A 26,085-nucleotide genomic window follows, 5' to 3' on the forward strand; every position below is an offset into this window, starting at 1 on the left:
TTTGTTCATAAATGCCACGTTGTGTACATGTCAGGGGTTTTGTTCATAAATGCCACATTGTGTACATGTCAGGGGTTTTGTTTTTAAATGCCACGTTGTGTACATGTCAGGGGTTTTGTTCATAAATGCCACGTTGTGTACATGTCAGGGGTTTTGTTCATAAATGCCACGTTGTGTACATGTCAGGGGTTTTGTTTTTAAATGCCACGTTGTGTACATGTCAGGGGTTTTGTTTTTAAATGCCATGTTGTGTACATGTCAGGGTTTTTTTTTTTTAAATGCCACGTTGTGTACATGTCAGGGTTTTTTTTTTTTAAATGCCATGTTGTGTACATGTCAGGGGTTTTTTTTTTAAATGCCACATTGTGTACATGTCAGGGGTTTTGTTTTTAAATGCCACGTTGTGTACATGTCAGGGGTTTTGTTTTTAAATGCCACGTTGTGTACATGTCAGGGGTTTTGTTTTTAAATGCCACATTGTGTACATGTCAGGGGTTTTGTTTTTAAATGCCACGTTGTGTACATGTCAGGGGTTTGTTTTTAAATGCCACATTGTGTACATGTCAGGGGTTTTGTTCATAAATGCCACGTTGTGTACATGTCAGGGGTTTTGTTCATAAATGCCACGTTGTGTACATGTCAGGGGTTTTGTTCATAAATGCCACGTTGTGTACATGTCAGGGGTTTTGTTTTTAAATGCCACGTTGTGTACATGTCAGGGGTTTTGTTTTTAAATGCCACGTTGTGTACATGTCAGGGGTTTTGTTCATAAATGCCACGTTGTGTACATGTCAGGGGTTTTGTTTTTAAATGCCACGTTGTGTACATGTCAGGGGTTTTGTTTTTAAATGCCACGTTGTGTACATGTCAGGGGTTTTGTTCATAAATGCCACGTTGTGTACATGTCAGGGGTTTTGTTCATAAATGCCACGTTGTGTACATGTCAGGGGTCTTGTTCATAAATGCCACGTTGTGTACATGTCAGGGGTTTTGTTCATAAATGCCACGTTGTGTACATGTCAGGGGTTTTTTTTTTTAAATGCCACGTTGTGTACATGTCAGGGGTTTTGTTCATAAATGCCACGTTGTGTACATGTCAGGGGTTTTGTTCATAAATGCCACGTTGTGTACATGTCAGGGGTTTTGTTCATAAATGCCACGTTGTGTACATGTCAGGGGTTTTGTTCATAAATGCCACGTTGTGTACATGTCAGGGGTTTTGTTTTTAAATGCCACGTTGTGTACATGTCAGGGGTTTTGTTCATAAATGCCACGTTGTGTACATGTCAGGGGTTTTGTTCATAAATGCCACGTTGTGTACATGTCAGGGGTTTTGTTCATAAATGCCACGTTGTGTACATGTCAGGGGTTTTGTTTTTAAATGCCACGTTGTGTACATGTCAGGGGTTTTGTTTTTAAATGCCACGTTGTGTACATGTCAGGGGTTTTGTTCATAAATGCCACATTGTGTACATGTCAGGGGTTTTGTTTTTAAATGCCACGTTGTGTACATGTCAGAGGTTTTGTTTTTAAATGCCACGTTGTGTACATGTCAGGGGTTTTGTTCATAAATGCCACGTTGTGTACATGTCAGGGGTTTTGTTTTTAAATGCCACGTTGTGTACATGTCAGGGGTTTTGTTCATAAATGCCACGTTGTGTACATGTCAGGGGTTTTGTTTTTAAATGCCACGTTGTGTACATGTCAGGGGTTTTGTTTCTAAATGCCACGTTGTGTACATGTCAGGGGTTTTGTTCATAAATGCCATGTTGTGTACATGTCAGGGGTTTTGTTCATAAATGCCACGTTGTGTACATGTCAGGGGTTTTGTTTCTAAATGCCACGTTGTGTACATGTCAGGGGTTTTGTTCATAAATGCCACGTTGTGTACATGTCAGGGGTTTTGTTCATAAATGCCACGTTGTGTACATGTCAGGGGTTTTGTTCATAAATGCCACGTTGTGTACATGTCAGGGGTTTTGTTCATAAATGCCACGTTGTGTACATGTCAGGGGTTTTGTTTTTAAATGCCACGTTGTGTACATGTCAGGGGTTTTGTTTTTAAATGCCACGTTGTGTACATGTCAGGGGTTTTGTTCATAAATGCCACGTTGTGTACATGTCAGGGGTTTTGTTTCTAAATGCCACGTTGTGTACATGTCAGGGGTTTTGTTTCTAAATGCCACGTTGTGTACATGTCAGGGGTTTTGTTCATAAATGCCACGTTGTGTACATGTCAGGGGTTTTGTTCATAAATGCCACGTTGTGTACATGTCAGGGGTTTTGTTTTTAAATGCCACGTTGTGTACATGTCAGGGGTTTTGTTTTTAAATGCCACATTGTGTACATGTCAGGGGTTTTGTTCATAAATGCTACGTTGTGTACATGTCAGGGGTTTTGTTTTTAAATGTCACGTTGTGTACATGTCAGGGGTTTTGTTCATAAATGCCACGTTGTGTACATGTCAGGGGTTTTGTTCATAAATGCCACGTTGTGTACATGTCAGGGGTTTTGTTCATAAATGCCACGTTGTGTACATGTCAGGGGTTTTGTTTTTAAATGCCACGTTGTGTACATGTCAGGGGTTTTGTTTTTAAATGTCACGTTGTGTACATGTCAGGGGTTTTGTTCATAAATGCCACGTTGTGTACATGTCAGGGGTTTTGTTCATAAATGCCACGTTGTGTACATGTCAGGGGTTTTGTTTTTAAATGCCACGTTGTGTACATGTCAGGGGTTTTGTTTTTAAATGCCACGTTGTGTACATGTCAGGGGTCTTGTTCATAAATGCCACATTGTGTACATGTCAGGGGTTTTGTTTTTAAATGCCACGTTGTGTACATGTCAGAGGTTTTGTTTTTAAATGCCACGTTGTGTACATGTCAGGGGTTTTGTTCATAAATGCCACGTTGTGTACATGTCAGGGGTTTTGTTTTTAAATGCCACGTTGTGTACATGTCAGGGGTTTTGTTCATAAATGCCACGTTGTGTACATGTCAGGGGTTTTGTTTTTAAATGCCACGTTGTGTACATGTCAGGGGTTTTGTTTCTAAATGCCACGTTGTGTACATGTCAGGGGTTTTGTTCATAAATGCCATGTTGTGTACATGTCAGGGGTTTTGTTCATAAATGCCACGTTGTGTACATGTCAGGGGTTTTGTTTCTAAATGCCACGTTGTGTACATGTCAGGGGTTTTGTTCATAAATGCCACGTTGTGTACATGTCAGGGGTTTTGTTCATAAATGCCACGTTGTGTACATGTCAGGGGTTTTGTTCATAAATGCCACGTTGTGTACATGTCAGGGGTTTTGTTCATAAATGCCACGTTGTGTACATGTCAGGGGTTTTGTTTTTAAATGCCACTTTGTGTACATGTCAGGGGTTTTGTTTTTAAATGCCACGTTGTGTACATGTCAGGGGTTTTGTTCATAAATGCCACGTTGTGTACATGTCAGGGGTTTTGTTTCTAAATGCCACGTTGTGTACATGTCAGGGGTTTTGTTTCTAAATGCCACGTTGTGTACATGTCAGGGGTTTTGTTCATAAATGCCACGTTGTGTACATGTCAGGGGTTTTGTTCATAAATGCCACGTTGTGTACATGTCAGGGGTTTTGTTTTTAAATGCCACGTTGTGTACATGTCAGGGGTTTTGTTTTTAAATGCCACATTGTGTACATGTCAGGGGTTTTGTTCATAAATGCTACGTTGTGTACATGTCAGGGGTTTTGTTTTTAAATGTCACGTTGTGTACATGTCAGGGGTTTTGTTCATAAATGCCACGTTGTGTACATGTCAGGGGTTTTGTTCATAAATGTCACGTTGTGTACATGTCAGGGGTTTTGTTCATAAATGCCACGTTGTGTACATGTCAGGGGTTTTGTTCATAAATGCCACGTTGTGTACATGTCAGGGGTTTTGTGGTGTGACAAATAACACTGCTTGTGTGTGAGCATTATGACACAAATGGCATCCCTTGGGGGGGGCAGCTGTAAATAACCCACAATGTCCCATGTCTGATTCCTGGCTGGCTGGGGACCCTGCTGTGTTGCTCTCCTCATCTCTTTGCTTTCTGTCTAGCTCTCCTTTAGTCCTCTCGGAATAAATCAACAAAAATGCCATAAAAATAAATAAAGAAATTGCGTCACACTGTGCAGTTGATGGATTTGGGCTGCGGACGGTGGAGGGCTAACCGTTCTGACACATGGACTGAACACGGACTCCTTCTCCTGTCCTCTCTGGGTCTCTGACACTCCTTACCCTACTGTTCATTTCTACGACCGCAACACGCCAACGGCCTCTGGTTTGAAGGCAGTAAACGTTGTTTATAGGCAAGGGGAGAGGATGGGGTTCGCAGTAAGTAGGCTAGGGCCTTCATATGTTCTTACCTATGCAAGCTATTCAAATGCTAAAAGGGTAGGCACAATAAGCTAAGGCTTACACCTTTTTGGTCAATGTTTCATTTTCTTTTTAAAAGATAACAAAATGCATGCAGGCACTGGATTATGTGTTCTTCCTCTTTTAATGACTAAAATGAATAAACTACTACTAAACTACTAGGGCGCTATCAAATAGAAAGGTGTGATTTAACCCATTCTGACCTGAGATCAGATTCATACGAGGTTTCCGCCGGACACACACTGGTCTGATGAACCCATTCTGACCTGAGATCAGATTCTAAAAATGTCAGTCGCTCTTCGATTTTTCAAAAATAGCAGACCTACAAGCTCGTATCGCGCCACTCGGTGGCGCGATATGAGCTTGTAGATCTGCTATTTTTAAATAGCTAAAGCATAACATGATGCTGACACCAAAATGGGTGCCCGGTCAGAATGGGTTAAAAACACAGACGCTCCTACAGTAGATACCGTCTCTGTCAGGTGGAGACCTCACTATGTCTAAAACTGTTACTTGCCGGGAGTCAAATTCAAAAACAGAAAAACGCGTCGATTTGCAGTCATTAGATTCTTAATATTAGCCACATGATTTTATTCAATTGCCAGTTTGCCACGACCACTGCGGTGTGGCGGCCATAGCAACAAGTGTCATCGGGTAAGTCCCACTGAATCTAGGCTATTATTTCGTACATCATCATACTATAATTCTAACAATGTCTGAGTGTGTGTCTGTGTGTGTGTGTCTGTCAGAAACACTGCCGTAGCTCCTTACTGCCTGCACCAATCGCTCCCACTTTTCACAGGCATTGACCATATGAATATGGAGGGCGTAACGAAGCCCTTTTTTTCCGATTTGACACATTAATGATTATTAATTAATGTATTAGTCAATTACAAAAGCACCCGGGCGCAGTACCCCCCATAATTGTATGGGCCATAAGTATTTCAATCCAACAAAAGGCTAACTGCATATTAGACACACACTATGTCATACCCGCTACAATGACACATCTATTGTGCCACACTGCAAACTCGTATATCTGCTAATTTCAGTATTCTTTTCGATGTTCTTTTCAAATGCCCCAAATAAAGAGTGTGGACAACGATGTGGAAATGTCCTCCAGCTTCCAGCTTCATACAGATGAATGGAAACCATTCTAACAATTAAGCTAAATAATTGGCGACTATCTAGGAATAATAATTGTGTTATAATTATTGACAGGCCTATCTAGCCCATTCTGACCGGGCACCCATTTTGGTGTTGGCATCATGTTATGCTTTAGCTATTGAAAAATAGCAGATCTACAAGCTCATATCGCGCCACCGAGTGGCGCGATACGAGCTTGTAGGTCTGCTATTTTTGAAAAATCGAAGACACTTTCAGAATCTGATCTCAGGTCAGAATGGGTTAATAATGACACTGTCAGGATGTAATAGACATGTTTAGAATCTGATCTCAGGTCAGAATGGGCTAGAGTGTGGTGTGAGCCGGCGTGTGACCAACCTTGAGGCCGATGGCGGCGCCGGCGCTGATGAGGTACTTGACCGTGTCCAGGTGGTTGTGTTCACACGCTGCCATCAGGGGCGTTCTGTGCTCCGAATCAAACATGTCCAGGTTGGCCCCGGCCTGCGCGCAGGAACAGCACGGTAAATACACCACGCAAGAACAACATAACGCAGTGATGCAAACAGGCTGCGTTTTGCGTCCCAACATATTGATAAAGGACGCAATCGTGTCCCCGTTCCCTGGATGCACTACTGTAATCAGTACTGTACTGTAACAAGAATCCATGTTGTCGTACGTGTCCACCGGGTGATACCATAGACTGTAAAAATGGGACCCGGCCAATGCCTTCCCTGCTTGGCACTCAGCATCAATGGGTTGGATTGAGGAGGGGGGGGGGGGGTCAAATCAACTAATCAAATGATTCTCGAGCGCGGCACGACTGTGGCTCACCGCTCCAAGAGATGGGTCGACTGCAGAGAACACATTTCACTGGGTCGACTGCAGAGAACACATTTCACTGGGTCGACTGCAGAGAACACATTTCACTGGGTCGACTGCAGAGAACACATTTCACTGGGTCGACTGCAGGGAACACATTTCACTGGGTCGACTGCAGAGAACACATTTCACTGGGTCGACTGCAGAGAACACATTTCACTGGGTCGACTGCAGAGAACACATTTCACTGGGTCGACTGCAGGGAACACTGGGTCGACTGCAGAGAACACATTTCACTGGGTCGACTGCAGGGAACACATTTCACTGGGTCGACTGCAGGGAACACATTTCACTGGGTCGACTGCAGGGAACACATTTCACTGGGTCGACTGCAGGGAACACATTTCACTGGGTCGACTGCAGAGAACACATTTCACTGGGTCGACTGCAGGGAACACATTTCACTGGGTCGACTGCAGAGAACACATTTCACTGGGTCGACTGCAGGGAACACATTTCACTGGGTCGACTGCAGGGAACACATTTCACTGGGTCGACTGCAGGCCAGGGAACACATTTCACTGGGTCGACTGCAGGGAACACATTTCACTGGGTCGACTGCAGAGAACACATTTCACTGGGTCGACTGCAGAGAACACATTTCACTGGGTCGACTGCAGAGAACACATTTCACTGGGTCGACTGCAGGGAACACATTTCACTGGGTCGACTGCAGGGAACACATTTCACTGGGTCGACTGCAGGGAACACATTTCACTGGGTCGACTGCAGAGAACACATTTCACTGGGTCGACTGCAGAGAACACATTTCACTGGGTCGACTGCAGGGAACACATTTCACTGGGTCGACTGCAGGGAACACATTTCACTGGGTCGACTGCAGGGAACACATTTCACTGGGTCGACTGCAGGGAACACATTTCACTGGGTCGACTGCAGAGAACACATTTCACTGGGTCGACTGCAGAGAACACATTTCACTGGGTCGACTGCAGGGAACACATTTCACTGGGTCGACTGCAGGGAACACATTTCACTGGGTCGACTGCAGAGAACACATTTCACTGGGTCGACTGCAGAGAACACATTTCACTGGGTCGACTGCAGGGAACACATTGCACTGGGTCGACTGCATGGAACACATTTCACTGGGTCGACTGCAGAGGACACATTTCACTGGGTCGACTGCATGGAACACATTTCACTGGGTCGACTGCAGGGAACACATTTCACTGGGTCGACTGCAGAGAACACATTTCACTGGGTCGACTGCAGAGAACACATTTCACTGGGTCGACTGCAGGGAACACATTTCACTGGGTCGACTGCAGGGAACACATTTTACTGGGTCGACTGCAGGGAACACATTTCACTGGGTCGACTGCAGAGAACACATTTCACTGGGTCGACTGCAGGGAACACATTTCACTGGGTCGACTGCAGAGAACACATTTCACTGGGTCGACTGCAGGGAACACATTTCACTGGGTCGACTGCAGGGAACACATTTCACTGGGTCGACTGCAGGGAACACATTTCACTGGGTCGACTGCAGGGAACACATTTCACTGGGTCGACTGCAGAGAACACATTTCACTGGGTCGACTGCAGGGAACACATTTCACTGGGTCGACTGCAGAGAACACATTTCACTGGGTCGACTGCAGGGAACACATTTCACTGGGTCGACTGCAGAGAACACATTTCACTGGGTCGACTGCCCTCAGGCTATGACTCACCTGTACCAGCATGTGGCAGACGTCCTGCTGGCCCTCAGACTATGACTCACCTGTACCAGCATGTGGCAGACGTCCTGGTGGCCCTCAGACTATGACTCACCTGTACCAGCATGTTGCAGACGTCCTGGTGGTCCTCAGACTATGACTCACCTGTACCAGCATGTTGCAGACGTCCTGGTGGTCCTCAGACTATGACTCACCTGTACCAGCATGTGGCAGACGTCCTGGTGGCCCTCAGACTATGACTCACCTGTACCAGCATGTGGCAGACGTCCTGGTGGCCCTCAGACTGTGACTCACCTGTACCAGCATGTGGCAGACGTCCTGGTGGCCCTCAGGCTATGACTCACCTGTACCAGCATGTGGCAGACGTCCTGCTGGCCCTCAGACTCAGACTATGACTCACCTGTACCAGCATGTGGCAGACGTCCTGCTGGCCCTCAGACTCAGACTATGACTCACCTGTACCAGCATGTGGCAGACGTCCTGCTGGCCCTCAGACTCAGACTATGACTCACCTGTACCAGCATGTGGCAGACGTCCTGGTGGCCCTCAGCAGCAGCTGCATGCAGAGGGGTGAGCTTGTTCTGGCCCTCCATCATGAAGTTGGGGTCTTTCCCGTCCACTGTGATTCAACATTGACGAAACAAAATCCAAAAATGAAATGTCAACGACAGAAAGTGAACGTACGACGTAAGCCAGCGTGAGTAAAACCCAGATTGAGAGGCTTTGACCTTTGCTTTTATATGAAATATCTGAGACTACTGAGGATCTCAAGGAAGATGCGTTTGAACATATTGCTAGCTAGTTTGACCACTTCAAATGCTCTAATCTTAAAATTGCCAATTTACAAGCTCTCAATGCATCGCACATGCATTGAGAGCTTGTAGATTGTAAAAAATATAATCTAAAACCTAAAAAAAAAGAGTTATGAGGTTTCCTCCCGACAGAAACGATATGTTCTGTGTTCTTCTTACCCAGTAGATTAATGAAAAAAGCCCCAGCAGCAACTAGCATTATGTTGCATAATTCTGTTCCGTGTTCTCTTCTTACCCAGTAGGTGAATGACTTTCTGGAGGTCTCCCTGTTTGGCAGAGATATACAGCTGTTTGGTGGGATATTTCACCTTCTTTGGTTTCAAGCTGGAAAGAACATATAGATCACAATAAATCAGTTTTGTCACAGATTGAACTCTAGGTACTATGATAAAGTACTCTGACTGAGCAGGACAAACATGTGGGTTAGTCATGCACAGCCATGTGTGATCCAATGTTACACACTACATGTTACACACTACATGTTACATGTTACCTACATGTTACACACTACATTACTACATGTGTGATCCAATGTTACACACTACAAAACATGTAATGGTTAAACGTACTTGTCATCATCCAGCGCCGTCAGGATGCTCTCCAGTGACTCTTTGGGACGATTCTCTCCAGCAGTCACATGGTCGCCCTTCAACCTTAGAGATATTAAAGCAAACAGAATCAGTCACATGGTCGCCCTTCAACCTTAGAGATATTAAAGCAAACAGAATCAGTCACATGGTCGCCCTTCAACCTTAGAGATATTATACACACAGAATCAGTCACATGGTCGCCCTTCAACCTTAGAGATATTAAAGCACACAGAATCAGTCACATGGTCACCCTTCAACCTTAGAGATATTATACACACAGAATCAGTCACATGGTCACCCTTCAACCTTAGAGATATTATACACACAGAATCAGTCACATGGTCGCCCTTCAACCTTAGAGATATTATACACACAGAATCAGTCACATGGTCGCCCTTCAACCTTAGAGATATTATACACACAGAATCAGTCACATGGTCGCCCTTCAACCTTAGAGATATTAAAGCACACAGAATCAGTCACATGGTCGCCCTTCAACCTTAGAGATATTATACACACAGAATCAGTCACATGGTCGCCCTTCAACCTTAGAGATATTATACACACAGAATCAGTCACATGGTCGCCCTTCAACCTTAGAGATATTATACACACAGAATCAGTCACATGGTCGCCCTTCAACCTTAGAGATATTATACACACAGAATCAGTCACATGGTCGCCCTTCAACCTTAGAGATATTATACACACAGAATCAGTCACATGGTCGCCCTTCAACCTTAGAGATATTAAACACACAGAATCAGTCACATGGTCGCCCTTCAACCTTAGAGATATTAAACACACAGAATCAGTCACATGGTCGCCCTTCAACCTTAGAGATATTATACACACAGAATCAGTCACATGGTCGCCCTTCAACCTTAGAGATATTATACACACAGAATCAGTCACATGGTCGCCCTTCAACCTTAGAGATATTATACACACAGAATCAGTCACATGGTCGCCCTTCAACCTTAGAGATATTAAACACACAGAATCAGTCACATGGTCGCCCTTCAACCTTAGAGATATTAAAGCCACAGAATCAGTCACATGGTCGCCCTTCAACCTTAGAGATATTATACACACAGAATCAGTCACATGGTCGCCCTTCAACCTTAGAGATATTATACACACAGAATCAGTCACATGGTCGCCCTTCAACCTTAGAGATATTAAAGCACACAGAATCAGTCACATGGTCACCCTTCAACCTTAGAGATATTATACACACAAGAATCAGTCACATGGTCACCCTTCAACCTTAGATATATTATACACAGAATCAGTCACATGGTCGCCCTTCAACCTTAGAGATATTATACACAGAATCAGTCACATGGTCGCCCTTCAACCTTAGAGATATTATACACACAGAATCAGTCACATGGTCACCCTTCAACCTTAGAGATATTATACACACAGAATCAGTCACATGGTCGCCCTTCAACCTTAGAGATATTATACACACAGAATCAGTCACATGGTCGCCCTTCAACCTTAGAGATATTAAAGCACACAGAATCAATGTTGAATAGAAAGAAGGACCTGCCGTGGTCCGTGTGGTTGAACAGGTTGGCGAGGGTTCGAAAAATGGCAACACAAAAAGAGGTCCAAGGCACAGCCTTTAAGTAAACTAACGGCATAAGCTCGGCAAAGAGCATTAAAAAAAAAATCACACCCCCTCTCCTCTCTCTCTCTCTCTCTCTCATTAGCAGGCAACAGTGCAGCATTAATACTATCTCTCTCTCTATGGCACAACAGCGCCCCTACTGGTACCCTATAGTCACATACTGGTGTTCATGGCCACATAAGCGCATACACACAGACATTGCTGTTCCTTGGAGTGGTTGCACCACTCAAAAAAGACCTACGCGTTTGGGCCGTAAAAGCCTTTGTCAGGGTCCCGTAGTGACACAGGATGAAGCCATTCGTCTAGGTTAAGGTTGCACAGCCTCACCCCTTCCTCTGTAATGATGAAGACCTTAGTCACACATTAACGTCACGGTATGAATGAGAGCGCCATCAGCTGCTAAATGCCTCAAATGGAAATGGAAATATTGCCAGAAAACACTGCCAATGTCATTTCAATAAAAGGATTGGCAATGTCTCTATGCTTTACGACGCTAGACCAGTGGTTTTCAACCAGTGGTACGGGAACCTGAGGGGGTTCCAGCCTCCAGGTGGTCCCCAGCTAAATGATAGCTTGGTTAGTACACCCCCTGGACATGACGCTAGTATGACGCAGGGACTTACCCCCAATCCACCCCAGTCTCAGGGCGGACACTCTAACCACAAGGCCACTGAGCTGGTATCAAAAAGCTAATAGGCTATGCTGTAATTACACTGAAGGGACAAAAAGGAAAAGCGAGAGGCAGAAGAGGAAAACCGTTCTGGACGGGAACCCCTGTTGGTGTTTTAACCCATTCTGAACGGGAACCCATTTAGGTGTTAGCCTCATGTTATGCTTTAGCTATTGAAAAATAGCAGATTTTTGAAAAATCGAAGAACGACTGACATTTTTTAGAATCTGATCTCGGGTCAGAATGGGTTAATCAGACCAGTGTGTGTCCAGTGGAAACCTCGTATGAATCTGATCTCAGGTCAGAATGGGTTAATCAGACCAGTGTGTGTCCAGTGGAAACCTCGTATGAATCTGATCTCAGGTCAGAATGGGTTAAGCATTATGTTATACTTTAGCTCTTGAAAATGAGCAGATCTACAAGCTCATATCTACGAGCTTGTACTGTAGGTCTGCTGTTTTTGAAAAATCGTGCAAATGTGGTTTGAATATTCTTTGAATATATATTATTTCAGAGCAAACGTTTTTTAAACTCAAACCTTTGCTTCTGAGGGGTTCTGCGGGCCAATCACATATAATTGTTGGGGTACTTGACATGAAATATTGAGCACTACCGATATAGAAAACATGAGGTATTTCAGAAAACTGTCAGGATTTAGAAGACTTTTTTTTTTTTTTTTAACCCATTCTGACCGGGCACCCATTTTGGTGTCGGCATCATGTCATGCTTTAGCTATTGAAAAATAGCAGATCTACAAGCTCATATCGCGCCACCGAGTGGCGCGATACGAGCTTGTAGGTCTGCTATTTTTGAAAAAAATCGAAGAACGACCGACATTTTTAGAATCTGATCTCAGGTCAGAACGGGTTCGTCAGACCAGCGTGTGTCCAGTGGAAACCTCGTATGAATCTGATCTCAGGTCAGAATGGGTTAAAGGCCAGAAATGGGTTAAGCTCAACTCACCTGTCTGGACTCATCACGTCGCTCTCCCTCGTGCCATGTGGCTCGCTGGTCTTCTTGGCCCTGAGAATCTGGGGCACAGCTGGCACAGCGGGCAGTGACGGCAGCGGCAGCACGGCGGGCGAAGCTGGCAGAGCGGGCAGCGGCTCCGAGCGGGGCAAAGAGGGCGTGGTGGGTTCAGGCTTGCAGACCGTGACCTGGTGGGCCCTGCTGGCATCCTCCCCGCAGTGGGGACAGAACCTGTGCTCCTTCAAGATGGAGGCACAGCCCTGGTGGAAGCGATGGGACATGGTTCCATATGGCTGGCACTCCATGAAGGTTCCCTGTGTGTGTGTGTGTGTGTGTGTGGGGGAGAGAGATCAAACGATTTAGACCTGACGTCGAAATTAAAAAATATATATATTTTTTACTTTACTTTACTTTTTTTCTGAAAAACCTCATGTTTCTATATCAGTGATTCTCAATATTTCCTGTCAACGACCCCATAGATTAAATGTAATTGGCCGCCGACCGCCATCTGAAAATATGTTGTCCCAGGGACCTTCCAGAAGCAAAGATTTAAGTTCAAAACATTTGCTCTGAAAGAATATATATTCAAAGATTTTTGGCACATTTTCACGACTTTAAAAAAAATAGCAGACCTAAATGCTCATGATCAGAACACGGGGCATTTGATGCTTCAGAATGATTCATCGAAGACGGTACTGAAAAGTGATTGAGTAATAGAGAAGGAAGATCTAGTTGAGACAACTATAATATGTTGGCGATAAGGAAGCCTGGGCACTGCAGTTCAAAGATGCCGTAATACTCATAATAGCCTGGGCACTGCAGTTCAAAGATGCCGTAATACTCATAATAGCCTGGGCACTGCAGTTCAAAGACGCCGTAATACTCATAATAGCCTGGGCACTGCAGTTCAAAGACGCCGTAATACTCATAATAGCCTGGGCACTGCAGTTCAAAGATGCCGTAATACTGAAAAAGCACAGTTTGAGACGGGCATAGACGCACAGATGGGCTCGTAAGCCAATCAAGACCCCACACTCGGCGGCGGTGGCTCAGGGGTAGAGTGCCTGGATGGTAACCGTAAGGTTGCCAGTTCAAACCCGGGCTCCCCCAGAGTTACTGTCGAAGTGTCCTTGAGCAAGACACTGAACCCCTAATTGCTCCCGATGTGCTAGTTGGTGCCTTGCATGGTTTCCGCTGCCATCGGTGTATGAATGTGTGTGTGAATGGGTGAATGTAATGCACAATCTATGTAAAGCGCCTTGGATAAAGGCGCTATATAAATGCACCATTTACCATTTACACTCCCACAGGTCACATGTCCCTGGATTTAGCAGCTGCTCGTGTGTTGGAAATACGAGTCAGTGGTTCACAAACCGATTTTCATGCCAAATCGATTGAAGTATTTGGCCACGGACTCCCATTTGAAAATATTGTCTGCGAAGGACTCCTTGCTCTTGCCCAAGGACAAATCCACCAGCAGCGGGGAATAGAACCGGGAATTTTAAGCTCATTCAGTGATTTGGAGAAAATAAACGGTCCGCCCTGGTAACAAGATATGCACACCGCCCTACAGAAGAGTCCACAGCCCTTACTCACCGCCCTACAGAAGAGTCCACAGCCCTTACTCACCGCCCTACAGAAGAGGCCACAGCCCTTACTCACCGCCCTACAGAAGAGTCCACAGCCCTTACTCACCGCCCTACAGAAGAGGCCACAGCCCTTACTCACCGCCCTACAGAAGAGTCCACAGCCCGGGCAGCACTGGTGCTTGACCATGCCGGCGCGGTGGTCTTCACACAGGACCAGCAGGTGAACCGTGTTGGAGGGACGCATCATCTCCTGCTTCATCACTCGCTTCTGGCAACGACTCACCTGGAGAGAAACAAAGAGCTTTTTTTAGCCCGTGAGCCAAAAGAGAAATATGATGTCTCCCCAGGACCCAAACTGAAATCAGCCCTGTTCGAGTTGACTCAGCCCTGTTCGAGTTGACTCAGCCCTGTTCGAGTTGACCCAGCCCTGTTCGAGTTGACTCAGCCCTGTTCGAGTTGACTCAGCCCTGTTCGAGTTGACTCAGCCCTGTTCGAGTTGACTCAGCCCTGTTCGAGTTGACTCAGCCCTGTTAGAGTTGACTCAGCCCTGTTCGAGTTGACTCAGCCCTGTTCGAGTTGACTCAGCCCTGTTCGAGTTGACTCAGCCCTGTTCGAGTTGACTCAGCCCTGTTCGAGTTGACTCAGCCCTGTTCGAGTTGACTCAGCCCTGTTCGAGTTGACTCAGCCCTGTTCGAGTTGACTCAGCCCTGTTCGAGTTGACTCAGCCCTGTTAGAGTTGACTCAGCCCTGTTCGAGTTGACTCAGCCCTGTTCGAGTTGACTCAGCCCTGTTCGAGTTGACTCAGCCCTGTTCGAGTTGACTCAGCCCTGTTAGAGTTGACTCAGCCCTGTTCGAGTTGACTCAGCCCTGTTCGAGTTGACTCAGCCCTGTTCGAGTTGACTCAGCCCTGTTCGAGTTGACTCAGCCCTGTTCGAGTTGACTCAGCCCTGTTCGAGTTGACTCAGCCCTGTTAGAGTTGCGACCCGATAGGCACATATTAGTAAATCTTCGTCTCCCCCCCCCCCCCCCCCCCGGGCTCCCTCTGACTGAACCAATCATCAAAAGCCACGGCCCTCCTTCCAGCCCCTCCCTTCGTGGGGAAGACCCTCCAAGTTCATTTGAAAACATTATTGCATAACAATATGAATCATGATGTTTCTTACGAGAGGACCGCTCGGCTCTATTAAACTAACTAAACTAACTAACTATTTAACTATCAAAAACACAACAATTTAAAAAAACGCTCTCGGGACGAACGACATCTTGTGCCTTTTTGTGTCCCTCACAGGTTGTGTGAGTCAGAGCCGTATGTAGAGTAAGACATTGAGGGGGCAGAAAACAGCCCAGTCACGTGGTGGTTCCTGTAACCTGTAAGACATTGAGGGGGCAGAAAACAGCCCAGTCACGTGGTGGTTCCTGTAACCTGTAAGACATTGAGGGGGCAGAAAACAGCCCAGTCACATGGTGGTTCCTGTAACCTGTAAGACATTGAGGGGGCAGAAAACAGCCCAGTCACGTGGTGGTTCCTGTAACCTGTAAGACATTGAGGGGGCAGAAAACAGCCCAGTCACGTGGTGGTTCCTGTAACCTGTAAGACATTGAGGGGGCAGAAAACAGCCCAGTCACATGGTGGTTCCTGTAACCTGTAAGACATTGAGGGGGCAGAAAACAGCCCAGTCACGTGGTGGTTCCTGTAACCTGTAAGACATTGAGGGGGCAGAAAACAGCCCAGTCACGTGGTGGTTCCTGTAACCTGTAAGACATTGAGGGGGCAGAAAACAGCCCAGTCACGTGGTGGTTCCTGTAACCTGTAAGACATTGAGGGGGCAGAAAACAGCCCAGTCACGTGGTGGTTCCTGTAACCTGTAAGACATTGAGGGGCCAGAAAACAGCCCAGTCACGTGGTGGTTCCTGTAACCTGTAAGACATTGAGGGGGCAGAAAACAGCCCAGTCACGTGGTGGTTCCTGTAACCTGTAAGACATTGAGGGGGCAGAAAACAGCCCAGTCACGTGGTGGTTCCTGTAACCTGTAAGACATTGAGGGGGCAGAAAACAGCCCAGTCACGTGGTGGTTCCTGTAACCTGTAAGACATTGAGGGGGCAGAAAACAGCCCAGTCACGTGGTGGTTCCTGTAACCTGTAAGACATTGAGGGGGCAGAAAACAGCCCAGTCACGTGGTGGTTCCTGTAACCTGTAAGACATTGAGGGGGCAGAAAACAGCCCAGTCACGTGGTGGTTCCTGTAACCTGTAAGACATTGAGGGGGCAGAAAACAGCCCAGTCACGTGGTGGTTCCTGTAACCTGCGCCAGCCCATAAGACTCCAATGCTTTGCGTAAACTTCCGGTGTCTTCTATTGGCCAATAGAAGTGTATTATGTAGAAGAGCCCGCCATTAGACTGGCCCCATGAAGTGAACACTCTGTGGCCGTGGTGCGAGTGTCCCGTGTCTTACCATTCCGTCCACGCTCTCGGCGGCCATGCAGGTCTGCTCCAGCGTGGACAGGCTGTCGGCGGCAGACGGGGTCTCCATGCGACAGCAGCACAGAGGCAGCTCCTCAGCCAGGTCGCTCTCTGTGGCCTCCTCGCCCACGGCTAGGGACGGAAACCATGTCATGTCACCATTATTGTGGACAATGTAAGTAATTGCTATTAACGAGATTATCCAGATAATCAACATAATGCTTAAAACTTGACCACTTGAACCCACAGCATCCATATTCTGTGGCTGTTGTGTAGGCACAATGCAAGGAATGAATGCATTCGCCATGTATCCGAAGGAAGTCTGATCCAATCACTTTAAAAATTTCTCCAGTTTAATCCTGAGTTTAAGTTTTGTTGTATTCAAGATCTGATTTTAGGCATGTTTAAGCCTCCAGGAAAATTCGTGTTGAGGTTCTTAATCCACTGTTTTTCATTAAAACGTCTTTGTCCTAAAACTGTCCAGTTGGGATTGTGTTGAAGTCCAGTTAGAGCTTCAATGCCGTGAGCCATGAAATGTTGAACCAACCTTGTGGTTGTCTTTTTTGCATTGTTAATATTGTATCTGTGTTGTCCCAGCCTTGTAGCTATTGTTTTACCCGACATATTGTAAACCACATTTTTCACATGTGATTAAATAAATGCAGTTGCTGGTTCTGGCTGTTATTTGTTGTTTAATCTCCAACACGCGTTTTTTAGTTCTATTTTTGACAAATTGTTTGGGTTTGAAGTATTCTGGTCCCTGGCGTGCTGGTGTGTTGATTCCTTTTAGTTTGCTGTGTACTAGATAGTCTTTAAGATTTTTGTTTTTTCTGTAGGCCAATATAATTTTATAATCTTTTAGAAGATCATCTGTTCGGTTCTCAAAATTCCTTTTTATTCTGTTGTTGGCTAGTCTGCTCTGTGTGGAATAACTGGTTATCAGGGCCAATCCCGCACTCTTACTTCTAAAAAGGTATTGTGAGCTTTCCGGAGGAATGACCTAGTGTATCCCCTTAGTCTGAGAGCATTAAATAGAGTTTTACAAGCTATTTTGAAATCACTTCTTTGCGTGCAAATCCTATGGAATCTTAGTAGTTGTGATTTGACTATTCCTGTGTAGGAGTGTGCCGGGTGGAATGATGTTTTGTGTAGTAAGGTGTGAGTGTCTGTTAGAATACTTTTAAATCTAGTTTCCCGTTTGTGTTAAAGTTTGGGCCCTTGAAGATTGTTACATCAAGAAAGTCAATCCTTTCTGTATGTGTCACATATTTTATCGTTATGGATCTATGATGGCTATTTAACACATCAATAAATTCCTGGAATTTTTCTATGCTATGTTCCCATATCCCAAATATATCATCCAGGATTCGGAATCTATAGTAATGTGTTGGTTTTAGTCTGCATTTTTCTAGCACTGACTGATATGGGAACCCATATGCTCATGTAAATGTTTGCATAAGATGGTGCTCTCTTTCCCATGGCCGTCCCTTTGATTTGTAAATAGAACTTGTTGTTAAAGGAAAAATCATTCTGGGTTATTCTGGGGGGGGGGGGTGAACGGTCATCAAAAAACAGAGGATCTACAAGCTGACGTTTGACAGTTTGTAGATCGGATATTTTAGGCGAAGAGATTCGATCAGGTGTTGTAGAGCGTTAGAACATACCAAGTACACTCCATTTCTACTAAGTATTGAGGGTTTACGTGTTACCAAGTATGCAGCTCACGGACCTGGTGACGAGGCCGCTGCGTTATGACGACGAAACCGGAAATCTAGACATGCTCTGGGCTGCTAGGGCTTCTGGGAAAATGAGTTCAATGCAAGTGAACGGGGTTTGTTTGGACTACAACATGCTGTGCAGGGTGGTTTCGTTTCGCATCATAATGGCGGCATGTTTTTCAACAACGACCGGATTTTCGTGAATCAAAGCTGCAAATACTTGGGCGTAATTTATGCTCCAACGGTAACCGATCGATCCCGGCAGCCTAGATAGGATGGATAGATACATCTAAAGCCCCGAACGTGTTAACCCATTCTGACCTGAGATCAGATTCATACGAGGTTTCCGCCGGACACACACTGGTCTGATGAACCCATTCTGACCTGAGATCAGATTCTAAAAATGTCAGTCGTTTTTTTAGATTTTTCAAAAATAGCAGACCTACAAGCTCGTATCGCGCCACTCGGTGGCGCGATATGAGCTTGTAGATCTGCTATTTTTAAATAGCTAAAGCATAACATGATGCCGACACCAAAATGGGTGCCCGGTCAGAATGGGTTAAATGACGTATGATGGAGGACAATTTCACCATCATTTAAAGACATCCACCTGAGTGAGAGGGAGAGAGCAGCTCTTGCTGGGCCTTCAGGTCCAGGGAATCTAAAGCCAGCTCTGTGTATTCCTCCACATGGCTGCCTTCCTCCTCCTCCTCCTCCATCTTGGATTCCTTCCTGGGGGTGAAGGTCTCCTGTTCGGCCGTCAGATCTTCCACTGGGAGCTCTGTTCTCTGCCCGCCTGTTGCAGATCCGTTCGTCTCCGCGCCTGCGCTTAGATCCTCTTTCTAAATAGGACAATAAATGGTGCATTATTATAGCGCTTTTATCCAAAGCGCGTTACATTAGGTTGTGCATTACATTCACCTATTCACACACACGTTCATACACCAATGGCAGATGGAACTATGCAAGGGAAAAACCTGCTCACCGGGAGCAATTAGAGGTTCAGAGGCGGCACAGCTTACCTTCATAAATGCTAATGTTAGCTGGCACAGAAAGTATTAAGCTCCATTTTATTTAACGCAAATAGAGCATCGCAGTCCCACACCCTTTCATGACGACGCCATGCCCAGGAAATACAGAAGAAGAAAAACAAAAGAAGTGTTGTAACCTGCCGTTTTCGTCTTCTTTCAAATTATTTGTTCGGCCCGAAAACATTTGTTTGTCGTCATGATTTGTCACAACTCGAGTTGGCTTTGTACTAGGCTTAAAAGGTCTTTAAATAAATACTTTTTGAAATGTCTATGAGGAAAGATGTTGAAAAATCATGAGAACGTTTGAGAAACATTGTTGGGCTACATAGTGGCTTGGTGGGCAAGTAATTACAGAAACCAATGTCCCTGAACTGCAGTCAATAAACACAGTAGATAAATCAGATAAATAGTGGGCAGAGCGTGTAGGGGCCGGGCCTCAAAGAGATGATACCAGGTACACTATGAACCTACAGTACAATCTGTCTAACAGGCTAACTAAATCACCTCATTTGTCCTGTTGTTATTTTACATATTATCTTGTTCATATTAATGTTATATCAACATTAAACTCTTAGTGTTTTACCAATTATTTGAGGGGCACACTTGCAATAACCTCGCTGGCAGGTGAGTTGGTTTACGACGGTAAAATCGCAAACCGGACAATATGCCGCAGTGAATATAAAGCTACCGTAGTGACTGCGGTATGTAGCTTTATATTCTTGGTTTAACCCATTTAGACCTGAGGACGATTCTACAAATGCCTTCTAAATCCTGAAAGTTTTCTGAAAAACCCATTTTTTTATGTCAGTGGTTCTCACAGGGTTAAACCCCATGTTTCTATGTCAGTGGTTCTCACAGGGTTAAACCCTATGTTTCTATGTCAGTCGTTCTCACAGGGTTAAACCCCATGTTTCTATGTCAGTGGTTCTCACAGGGTTAAACCCCATGTTTCTGTGTCAGTGGTTCTCACAGGGTTAAACCCTATGTTTCTGTGTCAGTGGTTCTCACAGGGTTAAACCCCATGTTTCTATGTCAGTGGTTCTCACAGGGTTAAACCCTATGTTTCTGTGTCAGTGGTTCTCACAGGGTTAAACCCCATGTTTCTGTGTCAGTGGTTCTCACAGGGTTAAACCCCATGTTTCTATGTCAGTGGTTCTCACAGGGTTAAACCCCATGTTTCTATGTCAGTGGTTCTCACAGGGTTAAACCCTATGTTTCTGTGTCAGTGGTTCTCAAACTATTTCATGTCAAGGACCCCTAGAATTATCTGTATTTGGCCGCCGACCACCCATCTGAAAATATGTTGTGTGTCGTCGTCGTCGTCCCCCCCCCAGAAGCAAATATTTGAGTTAAAAACGTTCGCTCTGAAATATATATATTCAAAGATTTTCACGATTTTTCAAAAATAGCTAAAGCATAACATAATGCTTAAAGGACAACTTTAGTTGTTGGAGCTGTGAACACATCCATATACCATGACAGAGATTAAAATAGGGTGCATTTTGCATCCATTTACCATAACAGAGATTAAAATAGGGTGCATTTTGCATCCCAAAACGCAGTTTATAGTTGAGGGACGCAATAAAACAACCACCTCTGCATCCACGGGATGCACTGCTGTACTACTGTACTGTTTTATATTCCAGTTTATTTTGCTAGCTTTAGTTACAATAATCATTTCTTCTTCTGTTTTCTACATGAATATAGCCACATTATAACCATATAAAAATAAAAAATAAAATCGCGAGACATGGCCAAAGCATTTTCAGGGGTCCCAAGCCAGAAACGTTGAGAACGCCTGCTCTAATTGATTCGTCTTGGCAAAGTAAATACAAGAGAAAGGAATATTTAACACGGGTCTGAGGGACTCACTTTCTCCTGGTGTTTCAGGACCCTGGCTTTCTTCCTTGTTGGAACCAAGTTATACGTGCCCATTTTCCTCTTCTTTCGCTTCGCAGCTGTAGATAAGATATGTGTGAGATAGATTTATTGAGCAGTTATGAGTTACAGGTACAGAGTAAGGAAAGTATACTGCCGTATACACATATACAGAAATACAAAAGGCAAGAAAAACAATATGTGAATATGAAGCACCGCCTCGGACTACCTGTTAATGTAAAATGGTCAGCAAGACAATGCCTCCTGTCATTACAAGTTCAGCTTATCAAATTATTACATTTAGCATTTAAATCTTTTTCATTGCCATGATTGTTATTACCATTACTGTCATTTATTACTACTTATGTAGTAGTAGTGACGATAATATGAAACACTTAACACATTATGTGCCCTTTCATTCTTTATATCGATAATATGAAACACTTAACACATTATGTGCCCTTTCATTCTTTATATCGATAATATGAAACACTTAACACATTATGTGCCCTTTCATTCTTTATATCGATAATATGAAACACTTAACACATTATGTGCCCTTTCATTCTTTCAAAATGGCGACGTGGGTTGCCCACATTTTTACATTTTGAAGAAAAGAAAAAAAGACACCAGCACTATAAGCATGTAGGGCCTAGGGCTTTTTGAGAATGATTGACCATGTCCGAAAACAGGACCTGAATGTGGTTAACTCCTGCACCTATTATATAATGGTTTAGAACAAAAGACACAGAGAATGGATGAATGTGGTTAACCCATTCTGACCTGAGATCAGATTCATACGAGGTTTCCGCCGGACACACACTGGTCTGATGAACCCATTCTGACCTGAGATCAGATTCTAAAAATGTCAGTCGTTCTTCGATTTTTCATAAAATAGCAGACCTACAAGCTCGTATCGCGCCACTCGGTGGCGCGATATGAGCTTGTAGATCTGCTATTTTTAAATAGCTAAAGCACAACATGATGCTGACACCAAAATGGGTGCCCGGTCAGAATGGGTTAACTCCTGCACCTATTATATAATGGTTTAGAATAAGAAACACAGAGAATGGCCAACCTGGCTGTGGCTTGCTGTCGGACGGGACGGCCTTGGCCTTGCGGCTGCGCGAGGGTGCTTCAGTCTTCTTGAGCCGATCAGACTTGTTCAACTTGGCTGCTCCCTTACTGCCATGGGGCTTCAATGACCAGGGAGAGAAATAATAAACACACACATTCAAAACTGTATATACTGTTATAAATCTGTGGTTTTCAAAATAATGTATTGTCAAGGGCCCCCAAATTTATATGTATATTTGGTTACAGACCGCAAATAGATTCTGCCCCCATAAGAGGAGATTTGTGTATTGTTTTTCTAAATTATTACAGATTTTTCGTGACTTTTCGAAACATTTCAAACACAGCAGATCTACAAGTAGGGGTGCAACGATACATTGTAACCCATTCTGACCGGGCACCCATTTTGGTGTCAGCATCATGTCATGCTTTAGCTATTTAAAAATAGCAGATCTACAAGCTCATATCGCGCCACCGAGTGGCGCGCTACGAGCTTGTAGGTCTGCTATTTTTGAAAAATCGAAGAGCGACTGACATTTTTTAGAGTCTGATCTCAGGTCAGAATGGGTCAATCAGACCAATGTGTGTCCAGTGGAAACCTCGTATGAATCTGATCTCAGGTCAGAATGGGTTAACAGCGATACGATACGTATCACGATACATGGTAGACGATACGATACATGGTAGACGATACGATACAGGGCCGATATTGGTTCATTATGGCGATACGATAAAACATTTGAGAAGCAGCAGTACTACTAGTGGACTCCTATTATGCCAGTGTGATTAACCCATTCTGACCTGAGATCAGATTCTAACTAGAAAAAGTGCCCTTCTGGGCACAGGTCTCCACCAGGAGGATAGGAGTGTTTGTAAATAATTACTTGAGTAAGCATAAGAAAGTATGTAGTAGAGTTCATATTAATACAATCTGAATTATTATTTAAACTAGAGAGACTGTGTACCAATTTGCGCGATGTTTGGACAAAATCTGTAGGTGTACTGTGCAAAAACTTGTTTTGCACAAAGCGGCCTCCTGGTGGCGCTATAACAGGCCGTTCTGGAAATTTTGGGGCAGAGGTTCATCGTTGGCATCCAGGGAGTGTGTGTGCAAAATTTGGCATCGACCGGGTTAACGGTGCCGGAGATTAACTGCTCACAGACACACACACACACGGACGGACACACGGACGGACGGACGGAGTGCAAAACATACTCTCCCCCCATGCCTTCGGCCTGGTGGAGACAAAAATGTCTTCTGCATCCTTCCTGACAGTTTTCTGAAAAAGCTATGTTTCTGTGTCAGTCGTTCTTCAATTTTTCAATAGCTAAAGCATAACATAATACTAACACCAAAAGGGGTTCCCGCCCAAAATGGGTCAACACTGTGCTCCTGATTGGAATGAGTTCCAGGAGTCCTTAACCCATTCTGAACGGGCACCCATTTTGGTGTTAGCATCATGTTATGCTTTAGCTATTGAAAAATAGCAGACCTACAAGCTCGTATCGCGCCACCGAGTGGCGCGATACGAGCTTGTAGGTCTGCTATTTTTGAAAAAAATCGAAGAACGACTGACATTTTTAGAATCTGATCTCAGGTCAGAATGGGTTAATCAGACCAGTGTGTGTCCGGCGGAAACCTCGTATGAATCTGATCTCAGGTCAGAATGGGTTAAAAATCACTGTCTTCCCATGGGACAATTCAGGGGAATTATTTACAGCCCTTTTGCTCAACATTGTAATCGTTTTCATTCATTCTCTGTCTATCTCTTACAGTGCTTTATTTTTGGTATCTTATGTTTTCTGATTCGTGTGCTGTTGTAAAATGCTGACTTGTATATTGTTGATTATTGATTTGTGTTCTGTATTCGGCTACATTGAAAATGAGGACCTGCCCCTCAATTGTACTCAATTGAATTAAAGGTTATGATGCTGGTGATGATGAACACTAGTGTCATACATATTCTGAAGAAAACCTAGAGACTTGACATATTCAGAAATCAAAATAAGAACATTATAATAATGGTGTGTAAAAAACATTTGCCACAGACAAGACCAACTCTTTGGCACGGTCCGGACATATTGATGACCGCTGAATTAGAGAATGTAGAAGAATTGTTATTTTGATCAACGTTTGCCTGTCATCTCCCCTATGGTACCAACATCAATACAGTATATACGGTATTCTTTCGTTTTGGCTCAATAATGGGCCTTGATATAGAAAGGGGTTGAAAACCACTGGTGCAGTAGAGGAAGCTCTACGGAGGATGACAGACGGGTGTACCTGTGAGCGGCCAGGAGGAGCAGATGTTGGACCAACAGCAGCATCAGGGCTGGTTCCGGTGGATGCGGCGAAGAGCAGGCCGCGCGGGGTACCGTAGGTTCTCATGGGCGGCGCTCCCGGCTGGCGGCTGCGGAACACGATGCTGCCGTTGCTGCTGCTGGCGATGGGCGAGCCGTGGAAGGGCGTTATCTTCTGGGGTTTGATCTCTCTCTGAGCTTTGCCGCCGCTGCCACTGGCTTTCCCAGAGCTGGGGTTGTTGTTGTTGTTGGAAGAGGGTCGTCTGCCCGGGGGACCCCCGGAAGAGTCCCCCTCACTGAGTCCATCTCCATCGGAGTCCATGGTTCTTCTACGGAGAATGAGGGGCTTCTGTGATTGATTGATTGATTAGGCCTGACCTCGAAATTTAAAAACAATATAAGTAAAGTGAAATATAATGTTTTTATATGTCAAGGACCGCAAAAAGTTTATGTAATTGGTAAAAAGTATATGTAATTGGCCGCCAACCCCCATCTGAAAATATGCTGTTCCAGGGACCGCCCCAGAAGCAAACATTTGAGTTAAAAACGTAGACTGAAATTAGCAGACCTACAAGCTCATAGCACGGCACTCAGTGCCGCGCTATGAGCTTGTAGATCTGCTATGTTTCAATAGATAAAGTATAACATAATGCTTAAAACACCTAAAGGGGTCCCCGCCCTAAATGGGTTAACAAACTGCCGAATGGGTACAGTCCAAGGAAAGTATATATATATATATATATATATATATATATATATATATATATATATATATATATACGGTCGGTAGGTCAATATATACAAAATCATAGACTTTGTACACATCTATGCAAAATAATAATCATCATCAAATATACTATCTTACTGAGGATACTGGCAGAGTAAGAGGAGGGGGGGGGTGGAGTATAAACTTGTCTCTTAAGAGTCCTTTGAATTTAATTGCTTTCATTATTTTCACTGTAGGGGAGCGGGAGGGAGGGAGGGAGCGGGAGGGAGAGAGAAATCACCGCATTTCGCTTTGCATTTAAATAAAGAGGAACTATAAAGGACAAGCAGGAAATCAATGATCGACCACGCACGACAGACACAACACATTACAATCACACACATCACCATGCACGACAGACACAACACGTTACAATCACACACATCATCATGCATCATGATGCATCGATCATTCTTCCCCCTGAACAACCCCAAGCAGCGGCCAGTACGCATGCAGAATAGATGCAGCAACAATAGGTG

At 44.6% G+C, this 26,085-nt stretch overlaps 1 protein-coding gene across 2 annotated transcripts in view; it reads right to left on the minus strand.

The window, feature by feature from the left end:
- LOC310872803 (histone-lysine N-methyltransferase EHMT1-like) overlaps window positions 1–26,085 on the minus strand; it is a 54,499-nt gene that overhangs the window by 28,131 nt on the left and 283 nt on the right. Inside the window, exons 2-12 of one of the 2 annotated variants that reach the window (XM_083784946.1) lie at window positions 24,824–25,169; window positions 22,544–22,661; window positions 21,460–21,545; window positions 19,167–19,398; window positions 16,831–16,970; window positions 14,516–14,659; window positions 12,782–13,101; window positions 9,489–9,572; window positions 9,155–9,243; window positions 8,620–8,726; window positions 5,901–6,023 (exon numbers count right to left, since the gene is read on the minus strand). In XM_083784946.1, the coding sequence (XP_083641072.1) occupies window positions 5,901–6,023; window positions 8,620–8,726; window positions 9,155–9,243; window positions 9,489–9,572; window positions 12,782–13,101; window positions 14,516–14,659; window positions 16,831–16,970; window positions 19,167–19,398; window positions 21,460–21,545; window positions 22,544–22,661; window positions 24,824–25,162 (1,782 nt within the window). In that variant the 5' untranslated portion in view covers window positions 25,163–25,169. Of the gene's footprint in view, window positions 1–5,900; window positions 6,024–8,619; window positions 8,727–9,154; window positions 9,244–9,488; window positions 9,573–12,781; window positions 13,102–14,515; window positions 14,660–16,830; window positions 16,971–19,166; window positions 19,399–21,459; window positions 21,546–22,543; window positions 22,662–24,823; window positions 25,190–26,085 lie in introns of both variants that reach the window. The other variant, XM_083784945.1, reaches the window with a different exon arrangement.

Source organism: Protomyctophum parallelum, assembly GCF_964188405.1.
Source record: "Protomyctophum parallelum genome assembly, chromosome: 15".
Taxonomy (NCBI): Eukaryota; Metazoa; Chordata; class Actinopteri; order Myctophiformes; family Myctophidae; genus Protomyctophum; species Protomyctophum parallelum.